This window comes from Drosophila virilis, chromosome X (genome assembly GCF_030788295.1).
Source record: "Drosophila virilis strain 15010-1051.87 chromosome X, Dvir_AGI_RSII-ME, whole genome shotgun sequence".
Lineage (NCBI taxonomy): Eukaryota > Metazoa > Arthropoda > Insecta > Diptera > Drosophilidae > Drosophila > Drosophila virilis.
This window is the reverse complement of record NC_091543.1, coordinates 5,232,217-5,245,757: the sequence shown is the minus strand read 5'-3', so window position 1 is coordinate 5,245,757 and position 13,541 is coordinate 5,232,217. Positions and strand designations below refer to the sequence as shown.

Here is a 13,541-nt window from a genome sequence, read left to right as displayed (position 1 = left end):
CATTTTCATTTTATTTTAGTTATACAACACTGTCAAAGCTCCAAGGAGGCTGCCACATAGGCAGCCTTTATGCTCGGCAAAGTTAGCCTGTGCAAGCCCACATTTAACTGTCAAAAAAAAAAAATTAAGTCTAGCTTTGCCACTCTGTTAGCTTAAACAAATGTTAGTGCTCTTTTCAACACTCAGTTATTGAATAAAGCTCACTCAGAGCTAGGGAATACCCCTTTAGTACTTATATATATAATACATATGCTTAGCTATTAATATACAGCTCCAATGTGCCCAATAGCTGAATTATTTCTATATTCAGAGATGTTTTTTAGCTTGCATTAGGTTTTTGATTTAGCTTTAGTTGCAGTTGTTGTTTAGGTTTAAATAGTTGTTCCGCATAGTTTGCTCTAGACTTTAGTTGAGTTTTTACATCATACAGATACGAATCTTAAAATATGTTATGTATATATATCTGTGACATTAGTTTATTTAGTTGGATGGGTTGTTTATTTGTTTAAAGCTTTCGTTAGTCATACTTTGGTTGTAGTTCTTGTTGTAGTTGTTGTTCTTGGTCAAAAGTTAGCTCAGTGCTTACAAATTACAATACTTAACGCGCAGTTCAGAACAGATATAGATATATGTATATGAATAGTTAGATATATAGATAGATAGCTAGATAATAGATAGATAGTTGGTTAGGTACAGTAAAATATCTATGCAAAAGTCAAGTAAGTAGACAACGAGAATATTAAGACAGCTGGGCTAACCGCCCAGAGTTAAGTTACATTTTTTTAAATATATATTTTAGGATATTAGATGCAGTAAACACTATGTTGAATTCAAATGAGCAAAAAGGGAGGCCAATTGACTCGTTAGAAATGCAAAAGACTTTGCCACAAAAGAGGGCAGATAATAAAAATAGCTAATAGGCAGGCTTCTAAGTCAACTAAGTCGTGCTATATACAAAGAGCTCCCTACTGCATTTCAATAAACGAGTATAATTATTTTTTTAATTTTATGAAACTCGAATCATTTATTCGTTGTTTTTTTTTTTTGTTTAGTTACTTTGATTCATTTGAGTCTACTTTTCGTTTCATTTGTTTCTTTTTTGTGTACACATTTGTACTCATTTTCCTTTAGTCTCGTTCTCGTTCATTCTATTCGTTACAGTTCCGTGCTCGTTAGTTCAACTCGTTAGATCACCGTTCTCATTCGTTCCTGTCATTCAGTTCGTCATTCTGCCGTCCTGCCGTCATTCGTTATCATTCGTTACAATCCTATTCACGCTGTTTCTGTCCAATAAAATTCGATTCTCGTTTCGGTTTTAGTCTAGCTCGAAACATATATTCGTTTAACTGAACAAGAAGCGAAAACTTGGTGCATATGTATTTATTTTGTGAGTTATTAAATGGAACTTATACGAACATTACAATCAGCTCGAATATGTTAATATAGATATAGTTAAAGATACTTGTAGTTGGGATATAGCAAAATATGTACTCGTATGTGGGATATATTGAGCCTTTGCAAAACAACAATCGACATAAATGTTTAGCACTTAATTTCATTATTTTTCTTATAGATATATCGAAATAAACTGGTGTGTGCGAGTTGTTCTTTGGGAGACAGTTACGAATTAAGGTAAATATAAAGAGATTCGATAGCTTTACGAGATAATAATACTATAAATTAGGTTTGATTTAAGCGCCGTGGACGCAGCGCGGCAGACAAAAGCTGATGGCTTTTATGTTTGATATCAGCTCAAAATGCATGGTAACTGTTTACAATGCAGTTGCATAGCAGCGAGCTTTGTTATCGCAGCTACAGAGCTCTTTGCTTTAACACACTTCACTGAAGAGTGCGTCAATTGTTTTGGCATTGAAAATGAATAAAACCACGCTGCATCAGCAAAAAATAAGCACAAATGGGAGAGTAAGTTGCAAAAAGAGAGAGAGAGAGAGAGACAGACAGACTGAGTGGGAGAGAGATAGGAGTGTCGCGTTTAGTATGAGTTTAAGAACACGTTGTAAATACTTAGTAGTTGTTGCAATTGGGTAACTTCAACTGTTTCTATGTCTTCTTTTCTCTTTTATGCTCTTCTCGCTATTGACACATATTCTTATTTACCTATTCCTTGATCTACACACATCTAGCTGTCCTCTTTTACACACGCCCCCAACACAAAACACATACACATACTCACACACGCTCACATTAGCCTTAACATTTGTCCTCTCTCTCTCTCTCTCTCTCTCTCTCTCTCTCTCTCTCTCACTCTCTCCCTCTCTCCCTCTCTCTCTCTCTCTCTCTCTCTCTCTCCCTCTCTCGCTCTCTCTTTTAGGCATCTACACCTGCTCGGCGCTCTCGTCCAGCACCATCGAGTGCAGATCCATGGCGGAGCGAGTCTTCCTCGGCGGCCGCGGCATCAAATAGTGACTCGTACTGGCTCCAACAAATACCGAATTCTGGCGCGGCCGAGCCACGTGCGAGACATGCGAGGCGTAGCCTGAAATGAAAAAGGTATAATAAGATTTAGAGAAGAGTTTGAAATAGATTACATTCGAACTGGAAGCTACCCTAAGTCCAGTGCCAAGTTATCGTTTCATACAACATACAGCTTTTCTTCACAAGAAAGAAGTCACGAGATTTGCTTCTGTGCTTCTTTCCTCCTAAGCCCCCATTATATGGTATATATATATATATATATATATATATATATATATATATATATATATATATATATATATATATATATTTATATATATATATATATATATATGTATGTCTATCTGAGAAACGAGCACATCTTTTTCAAGGACGGACAGATGGACACACGGAGTCACGATTGCTGAGCATGTGTTGACACATACGCACACACACACACATTGTGGAAGACATACTCATTTGTGAAAAACAAGCTTAATATACTATTGCCAGCGAATCGTGCATCCATTTCCATTAACATTTCCATTACCCCCCAACAAGCCATTTTCCCCTCGGCTACGCTCAGCCTTTTGCCATGAGCGCGTGTGTGTGTGTGTGTGTGTGTGCGTGCGTATCTGTGTGGTTGTGCGTGCGTTTCCGCAAGATTTAATTGCATAGCCATTGTCGGAGCCGGAATCGGAGTCGCAGCATCCTCGAGAGACGAGAGCCGAGAGTTGAGTCAAAGAAATGGCATTAAAACTGTATTGTTATGTGCTTCGCTTGCGCCTCGGTGCCGCCTGTCGCCACCCACACCGCCCCCCCTTTCCCCTTGGGGCCTAGCCGCATGCAAGCAGCCCCCATTCGGCCACCCTGTTGTGCAGTTTAATTGTCTGGCAACTCATTAAAAGTCGAACAAAAATGCTGCACTTAAAGCGAGACACGCCTCGACTAGCGAGCATTAAGCATATTTATAAACGCTTTCCTTGTTCTCTTTCTCTGTCTGTCGTTTTCTCTCTTTCTCTCTGTCTGCCTCGCTCTCGCCATTTCCTCTCCCTCCCTCTCGGGCTGCATGCTGTATGCGGCGCTAATGCGTAAAGCTCAAACATGTTCGTCTCGCATAAAAGTCAAGACTATTATATTCGAAAAACTACTTAAGAAGGTTGCACTTGACAGTGCTCGACCTGCAGATACCCTGTGTCTGGCTTATAAGCCAATTGCTCAAATTTAAAATATTTTAATTGATTTTCATATCCAAAGCATATGCCTCGAATAAAATCTATATATTACCTATATGCTATTGACTATTGACTATTGTCATGCCAAGTATCTGGGCTGAAAATGTCATGTATTAAATGAAATGTATTGTCATTTGGTATTTTGAAATTCGCATAACAAATTCGGTAACTCTAGTTCTTATGGTCCCTAAGATCTTTGAGTTCGTCTAGAGCATTGCATTAAATCGACTGATATGTTCTTGCTAATATGACATGTATTAACTGAATCAAGTTAAGTCATAAACAATCGCACATTTCTGAATAACCATTTTTAATATTTACACGCTACTGCAGAAGATATGCAGTGTTGTAAAGGGATCTGAATTGATGATGAATGAGGTACATATAAGGCAAAAAGTGTGCTAGCAATGGAATATATGCATCAAAGGTAAGTACTGAAGATTAAGACAATTTACGTATGTATGTTAGTTTATATGTGGCTGTAAAAACAAGTTTTTAAAGTTATTGCTCGCAGCATTTTACAACACTGCATAAAATTAATTGCGACTCACATGCGATTTGTTAAGGGGCGCTGTGTTCAACACTTATCTTGAACGTTTCTTATCTTTATTTTCCCTTTTCGATCATTGGGTTGAGTAAGATTCTACAAATTATTCAGGGAAGCAGCTTTAGGAGCATGTGTACACACAACGTATATTACCCGGCATTCGCTGGCTCAATTTATATAAAGATTATTTTCGGTGCAAAATAAAAAATTTACTTCAAATAACTTGAACGTGATAAGAAATATAAGAATAATAAGTTCTTGCATGCGTTTAATTTCTTCTCACAGATTTTTTTACTTTATTTGGTTTATTTCTCATATAGATAATTCAGAATAAGTTTGTTGGGTCAAAAATTTCGAAAAGTTTTACCAAAAACTTTTTGCAAGTCAGTTCAATGGATTAACGCGAATTTCAAGTGCAATTTATTTGCAGCGCAAAGTTTGCAACGCTTTGGGGCGGCGCTCGAAAGTAGGCAACAGAACATGCGACACGAGTTGACAACATACACACACACACACACACACACATGTAGAGGTGGTTGCCGGGCGTGTGTGTGTGTGTGAAGATGTTGTTCGATTTTAATTGCATTTTGCATTTGCATTTTACGCGAATTTTTTCTTTTCGCTGCAGGCGAACAAGAAAAAAACTACGAATAACGTGCAGCATGCAACATGCGGCACCAGCGGAAAGTGCGGGCAGCTTGCGGCGTTACGCCAAGGACAATGCTTACCCTTTGCATAGAGGCTCGGTTTATAGGCCGCGAATTGACACGTTGGCATATTCAGATTATGATTGTGTACCATGCCCATCGACATGCGGGACACGGAGGCGCGCTGCAAAAAAGAAGAGAGAGAAAAAATGCGAAAAGTAAGTTGAGAAAGTTGAATAAATTTTTATTAGACATTTTTGCAGATACAAGGGTTATGCAAAACAAATTTAATTTATGCGGATCTCAAAATGTTTTCAATATATTTCTTATGACAGAAGAGCCTTTTGCCTAAACTTAAGACAACTTGTATTTTATCTAACGATTTTTTTTAATACTATTTAGTATTGGATTAACACCCCGATTGACTAACATTAATCGCCTATAAGTCTAATAACACATTCTTGGACATTTTTAACCCGTTTGCATGCTTTACAGCTTTTCGGGGTTATCTGGGAAGATCTGGAGTTCGAAATAGATTTCGAACATATCTTACCTGATGCGTTGGTACCGCATCTATATCGACCAGGGGACAGGAGCTGCGATGCTGTTGCTGGAACTTGGGCTGATAGGGCTCCAACATGCGTATCTTGCCCCAGCGATTGAAGAAGAGCATGATGGCGCCCACCCACAGGATGAGCACGAGCCCAACAATGAGCACTTCCTCGGTGCGCACTATGATCTTCGGACCTGAAATGGCAAACGAGAAGGGAGAAAATTGTAAAATGCTTTTGCTGTATGTTGGGATTTTGAATTTCTCGCAGCGCACGTAAAGCGCATAAATAACTCAAGACGATGCCGCAGATTGGAATTCAATTATCACGCGGCTGCTGTCACATTCTGTCGCCGTTGCTGGTAGCTGTCCTTCTACCTGCCCCATCCCCCTTTTGGCCGTGGCAAGCCAATTGGATTACAGTTAAGACCATAAACATTCAATTACTCGTATCCTGCGCATTCTGGATACATGTGTAGCGACAAATCTTCACGGATTTGTTTTAAAGTCGTGCTTGTGCTGAGCCATTTACGATACTCTCCTAAATCCAATAACATCGCATTACTTTTTTTTTTGAGACTTTCTCTTTGTTAAGCGAAGATTTAGATTTGGATCTGTCAGCGCCAAGTGCGTGTCGAATTGTAATTTTGTCTGCTAAGCCCTTAATTTAGCATTCAGGCAGCGCTAGATGTATGCTGGGGGGTTCACTAAGCGATCTGGTAGCGCTGGGTGAATGTCTATATAACGTGTGGCAGCGCTAGATGTGGGATTATAGTTTTGTGTGTGATACATAGTTTTTTTTATGATCTGGCAGCACCAAGCGTATTAATCGGGCAGCAGCAGATGTGCATGAATTTGTTACCCTAGTCATCTGGCAACACTAGATATTTGCAAAGTGTGTTAACTTGGCTGTGCATCAGTAACATGAGGATAAACTGCATGTCACAGACATAATTGTTAGTGTTTGAAAGCGACATATATTCGTGCGGAATTCGGTTGATTGTAAATCGGAAATGCAGTCGCAATGCCGTCAAAAACATCGCTTAGTATTTTATCTACAATTAAGCATAATTCTTCTCATCTCTCTTTAACTCTTACTCTTTTGGCTACACTAGTTAAGGTGGCCGCGCCTACATTTTGTATGTTTTTCAAACTTAGTTAAGTTAATTAATTTCTGAAGTCAGATGCACTCGTAACATTTCCTTTAATCCCAGTCATTAGGCGCGTACCGATCAGATGCGCGAATTTCCCCAACAATACGATTTTTATCCCGGCTTAAATGCGGTCGGGCATGCAGATTAATAAATTAATGGCCTTAAGTGGGATTAATGCCATTTGAGTTCGGTTTTTTGGGTCAACTCACCCGTTTCGGGCTTTGTGCCATTTGTGGCAACGGTGGCCCCGGGTGGCACCTCCTCCTGGCTGTTGGTTATTTCGGCGATGTATTCATCGGATGTGTTGCTGCTGCCACGTGCAGTATTTGGTGACATGGCAGCTGTTTCCTCGACCTCTACGAGAAAGTTGGTGCCGCCCTTCCAGCCGGAGCCCCATTCTGTGAATTAGTTTGCGAATTGAGTTCATCAATCGAGTGGCATGCCGCATGCCGCATGCCGCTTGTGGCATGTGGCATTTGGCAAGTTTCAAGTGGCATATGGCACGTGGCATCTATGCGTCATCTACTCACCTTCAGAGATGCCAGTCGAAGTGCTGGCCTCCTCGGCGCGTGCCCCCAGCTTAACAACTGCAAGTACCAATAAAAACAACGGGGAAGAGCGGGTTAAATGTGTTGCAAAGACAAACGATAAACTTTCGAGTGCGGCACTCGCATGTGGCAAGTGCCAAGTAGAAAGCGGCAAGTGGCAAATGTTGACTCGGCCACTGCCAAGCGACTGCCATTGATTCCGTTTACCTTGGCCAGCAGCCAAGATGAATATGCCAAAAAGTTTCTTGAAGAACAACAAAACTTGGCCAACTTGGTCATGAGTTGTCATCAAAGAATGCTTTGGCTACGATTTTGTCATGATTGTGAACATAAGCGAGGGAAAGCTACACATAACTATCAGATATGAGAGCTAACGGACTTGTCAGTGGTCGGCTAATGAGTTTGCAGAGTTTGCAAAAGCAACTCCCAAATGTATACCTAAATAACCTTGATAGCCTTTTATTTTGCCAAGCTACTCGGATAAACAAACCAACTGAAACTGTCAGTAGATAACCTTAAAGGAGCTATACTTCTTCCAAGTGTAGCCCCACACTATCAGAAATCCACTCTAGATTAACTAAGGTGTTTAAAGTACGATTTTTTTTTTAAATTTTCAAGGATAGTGGCGTTGCCCTTGAAATGATTAATTTTGGCGCGGAGTTATGTCGTGTTTGAACAACATATCTCCGCGCGGACCTATTACCCGAGATATTAAAAAAAACTAAGAAAAAGTTTCGATATTACCCCCTTGCCATTTTGTCGATTTGGGTCCATATTTTTAATTAAGCACCATAAAAAAGTAACTTAAATAGCATTACAGAAAAAAGTCGTTATGATGTTAAAATGCGAAGCAAACGCGCATGAATGTGTGTTTGTACATGTATACAGAAATTCTTAAAGATGCTGCTCTATTCAATTGCGCAGTTGCATATAACTTTGGGGTTTTTTTTTAACCGATCTTTATGAAATTTTCTACAGTATATCTTATTGTATTATAGAATATTTGTGTATACCGAAAAGGTCAATTGCATTTAAATTTTGGCTTAAATTGGTTGGCAATAAAAGTTGGGTTATTAACTTGATTTATATGAAAGATAAAATAAAAGATACTTGACAAATATATAATATTTTAGAAGCAACATATCATGTTTTTCGTGACTCTAGCCCTTATTAGATGAAGATGCTTCCTTCTGCCTGTTATATACATTTGTATTTTGCCCAAATACAATATACTCTTATACCCATTTTGAATGGGTTCAGGGTATAAAAAGGCAATTCAATTTCAATTATCAATTCAGGCAATAACCTAGCGCAGCCAGCTTAACGCGCACAGTTGCCAAGCAAGTCAAGTGCCAGATCGTTGCAGCATCGCAGAGTGGCAGCGTTGCCGCATCACGGCTAATACAATTGCAATTATAATCAAGCACAATTTAATTGTAATCCATGGCAAACTTGGCGACTCAGCGGGATTTGCTCCTCGGGTGCGCAAATTGTTTAAAATGACGTGGGCAAGGGGCGAGTTGGCGGCGTCGGACGGACAGATGGAGGGCACTGCATCAGCACTTTTGGCGTGATTCCCCGGAGTGTTGCATGGCTTGAAGCGGCCAATTCACATGTGCAACTTCATGTTGCATGCAACGTCCTTCAGCCAGAGCCCCACAAGCCGCCCTGCCTCCCCAGCGCACAGAGCAACTGGCTGAAAATGTTTTTGCTAGCTGAGCTTGAAAAGTGCTTGTGTCAGACACCGGGGCAGGGCATACACACACACGCATGCACACACGCATGCATACACATGCACACACATTCTGATATAGTTTTCGGTGCTATGAACGCAATTTACGAATATGCGAAACTTAAGACGCAACTTTTGGCACTTGTTTAGTGCATTAAAAGTTACAACTGAAGCAGCTAGCTGCTGGGCCGAGGAGCTGTCAGGGAATATGGAGCCGAATAGGAGGCGAAGGGGTGGCATTACTTAGTGCCTGTTGTGAAGATGGTGATTTATGGCATAGCCACAAGAGCTGGAATGCCATCAATTCAATCTCTTCAAGTAAAGACAACCAGAAAAAAAAACGCTATTTATTTATGAATTAAAGTGCAAGGCAGTTTTCATTTAAGTTCAATTTATACATGCATTTCTTTTGTAGCTATTTTTTCTACACTTTTCGAACTTGTAAGTTATGCCTTCTGCTTTCGGCAAACGTAACTCACATAACAAATTTGTCAGCTGCAGGTCGTATAATCCCTGAGTTCAACAAGGAGCAGGCTGCGATTAAGACGACTTTTAACGCTGATGAGCAATATATATAGTATGCATACAGTTCACAGCCACGCCTTGAACCCCAAATGCTTCTTAAGTAGATGCTCACAATTTGGTATTTCACACATTTGATGGTGCTTTGTGCCCCCGACCCAGATGGCCATTACTGAATACTTTAGCCCTTTTAGGCCCTTTATACCCTTTGTGCCCTTGCTGAGATGCTGTCCTCGTGTAGCATTTAATTTATTTATTTTCTTGCTGCTCATTTAGTTAATTTGCTTAATTTGCTTAATCTATGCCCGAAAATGAGCTAATTAACATGCACAAATTATGCGCAATTCCCGCGAGGCATCGGCTGGGTCACAAGATCAGGGAGCAATAGAAAGAAAACAGCGAGAGTCCAAAACTAGTCTAGACTAGACAACACACAGGCAGCAGGAGCTAAGGAGAGAGAGAGAGAGAAAAGGAGGAAGGGAGAGGTAAAGGCAGACACTTTCCTGGAACTTTGCCCAGCAGGGACAATGAGAATGAGGGATTCCCTGTAATTTATGAATGAAACAGCGCATATAAACGCAAAGAGTAGACGAAAAAAAGTAAATTTAGAAAAAGAAAGCAAAGGAAATCGTTTAGGAAAGTAGGAGAAGAAGCTAGAAATGCGCACAGCACAATAAAAGTGAATTCGTTGGACAAAAGGGTGAACCGGAAGGAATGTCCAGGTAATCAGGGTGTGCGTGTGATTATGTATGTGTGTGTGCGTGCCTGTGTGTGGGTGACACCAAAGGTAAACCTGGCAATTAAATGCTCGTTAAGTCAAAACCAGCAGGAGTAACAGCAGCAGCATGTGAGCCACTCTCAAATTTCTTAACGCAATTGCAGGGCAGCAGCAAAAAGAAAAGAAAACAAGTAAGAGGTTCTAGTCGGGAGCTCCCGACTAGGGGATACCCTGAACCCTCTTCTTCCAACATCAAATGCATATATATTCTATTATATTCTCGGTTAATAGCTCGGCGCGGAGATATGACGTTCTAAAACGACATAATATCTTTTTTAATATTTGGGGTAATAGCTCCGCGCGAAGATATGATGTTCCAAAACGACATAATAGCTCGGGTAATAGCTCCGCGCGGAGATATGACGTTTCAAAACGACAGAATATCTCGGGTAATAGCTCCGCGCGGAGATATGACGTTCCAAAACGACATAATAGCTCGGGTAATAGCTCCGCGCGGAGATATGACGTTCCAAAACGACATAATAGCTCGGGTAATAGCTCCGCGCGGAGATATGACGTTTCAAAACGACAGAATATCTCGGGTAATAGCTCCGCGCGGAGATATGACGTTTCAAAACGACAGAATATCTCGGGTAATAGCTCCGCGCGGAGATATGACGTTTCAAAACGACAGAATATCTCGGGTAATAGCTCCGCGCGGAGATATGACGTTTCAAAACGACATAATATCTCGGTTAATAGCTCCGCGCGGAGATATGACGTTTCAAAACGACATAATATCTCGGTTAATAGCTCTGCGCGAAGATATGACGTTCCAAAACGACATAATATCTCGGGTAATAGCTCCGCGCGGAGATATGACGTTCTAAAACGACATAATATCTCGGGTAATAGCTCCGCGCGGAGATATGACGTTTCAAAACGACATAATATCTCGGGTAAGAGCTCCGCGCGGAGATATGACGTTTCAAAACGACATAATATCTCGGGTAATAGCTCCGCGCGGAGATATGACGTTTCAAAACGACAGAATATCTCGGGTAATAGCTCCGCGCGGAGATATGACGTTTCAAAACGACAGAATATCTCGGGTAATAGCTCCGCGCGGAGATATGACGTTCCAAAACGACATAATAGCTCGGGTAATAGCTCCGCGCGGAGATATGACGTTTCAAAACGACAGAATATCTCGGGTAATAGCTCCGCGCGGAGATATGACGTTCTAAAACGACATAATATCTTTTTTAATATTTGGGGTAATAGCTCCGCGCGAAGATATGACGTTTCAAAACGACATAATATCTCGGGTAATAGCTCCGCGCGGAGATATGACGTTTCAAAACGACAGAATATCTCGGGTAATAGCTCCGCGCGGAGATATGACGTTCCAAAACGACATAATAGCTCGGGTAATAGCTCCGCGCGGAGATATGACGTTTCAAAACGACAGAATATCTCGGGTAATAGCTCCGCGCGAAGATATGATGTTCCAAAACGACATAATATCTTTTTTAATATTTAGGGTAATGGCTCGGCGGTAAGATATGACGTTCCAAAACGACATAATATCTCGGGTAATAGCTCCGCGCGGAGATATGACGTTTCAAAACGACATAATATCTCGGTTAATAGCTCCGCGCGGAGATATGACGTTTCAAAACGACATAATATCTCGGTTAATAGCTCCGCGCGGAGATATGACGTTTCAAAACGACATAATATCTCGGGTAATAGCTCCGCGCGGAGATATGACGTTTCAAAACGACATAATATCTCGGGTAATAGCTCCGCGCGGAGATATGACGTTTCAAAACGACATAATATCTCGGTTAATAGCTCCGCGCGGAGATATGACGTTTCAAAACGACATAATATCTCGGTTAATAGCTCTGCGCGAAGATATGACGTTCCAAAACGACATAATATCTCGGGTAATAGCTCCGCGCGGAGATATGACGTTTCAAAACGACATATCTTCTTTTTTAATATTTAGGGTAATAGCTCGGCGCGAAGATATGACGTTCCAAAACGACATAAAATCTCGGGTAATAGCTCCGCGCGGAGATATGACGTTTCAAAACGACATAATATCTCGGTTAATAGCTCCGCGCGGAGATATGACGTTTCAAAACGACATAATATCTCGGTTAATAGCTCCGCGCGGAGATATGACGTTTCAAAACGACATAATATCTCGGGTAATAGCTCCGCGCGGAGATATGACGTTTCAAAACGACATAATATCTCGGTTAATAGCTCCGCGCGGAGATATGACGTTTCAAAACGACATAATATCTCGGGTAATAGCTCCGCGCGGAGATATGACGTTTCAAAACGACATAATATCTCGGTTAATTGCTCTGCGCGGAGATATGACGTTTCAAAACGACATAATATCTCGGGTAATAGCTCCGCGCGAAGATATGACGTTCCAAAACGACATAATATCTTTTTTAATATTCAGGGTAATAGCTCCCCGCGAAGATATGACGTTGCAAAACGACATAATATCTCGGTTAATTGCTCTGCGCGGAGATATGACGTTTCAAAACGACATAATATCTCGGGTAATAGCTCCGCGCGGAGATATGACGTTTCAAAACGACATAATATCTCGGTTAATAGCTCCGCGCGGAGATATGACGTTTCAAAACGACATAATATCTCGGTTAATAGCTCCGCGCGGAGATATGACGTTTCAAAACGACATAATATCTCGGTTAATAGCTCCGCGCGGAGATATGACGTTCCAAAACGACATAATATCTCGGGTAATAGCTCCGCGCGGAGATATGACGTTTCAAAACGACATAATATCTCGGGTAAGAGCTCCGCGCGGAGATATGACGTTTCAAAACGACATAATATCTCGGGTAATAGCTCCGCGCGGAGATATGACGTTTCAAAACGACATAATATCTCGGGTAATAGCTCCGCGCGGAGATATGACGTTTCAAAACGACATAATATCTCGGTTAATAGCTCCGCGCGGAGATATGACGTTTCAAAACGACATAATATCTCGGTTAATAGCTCCGCGCGGAGATATGACGTTTCAAAACGACATAATATCTCGGGTAAGAGCTCCGCGCGGAGATATGACGTTTCAAAACGACATAATATCTCGGGTAATAGCTCCGCGCGGAGATATGACGTATCAAAACGACATAATATCTCGGGTAATAGCTCCGCGCGGAGATATGACGTTTCAAAACGACATAATATCTCGGTTAATAGCTCCGCGCGAAGATATGATGTTCCAAAACGACATAATATCTTTTTTAATATTTAGGGTAATGGCTCGGCGGTAAGATATGACGTTCCAAAACGACATAATATCTCGGGTAATAGCTCCGCGCGGAGATATGACGTTTCAAAACGACATAATATCTCGGTTAATAGCTCCGCGCGGAGATATGACGTTTCAAAACGACATAATATCTCGGTTAATA

The 13,541-nt window shown here is 41.1% G+C and overlaps 1 protein-coding gene across 2 annotated transcripts in view; it reads right to left on the bottom strand.

Annotated features, from left to right (window-relative positions):
• Positions 1–992: 992 nt before the first annotated feature.
• Positions 993–13,541, bottom strand: part of LOC6633244 (uncharacterized) — a 91,306-nt gene continuing 78,757 nt past the window's right edge. Inside the window, exons 2-6 of one of the 2 annotated variants that reach the window (XM_032433367.2) lie at positions 7,079–7,135; positions 6,758–6,946; positions 5,398–5,591; positions 4,926–5,028; positions 993–2,497 (exon numbers count right to left, since the gene is read on the bottom strand). In XM_032433367.2, coding sequence (XP_032289258.1) covers positions 2,337–2,497; positions 4,926–5,028; positions 5,398–5,591; positions 6,758–6,946; positions 7,079–7,135 — 704 coding nt within the window. In that variant the 3' untranslated portion in view covers positions 993–2,336. The remainder of the gene's footprint in view (positions 2,498–4,925; positions 5,029–5,397; positions 5,592–6,757; positions 6,947–7,078; positions 7,136–13,541) is intronic. The other variant, XM_070207019.1, reaches the window with a different exon arrangement.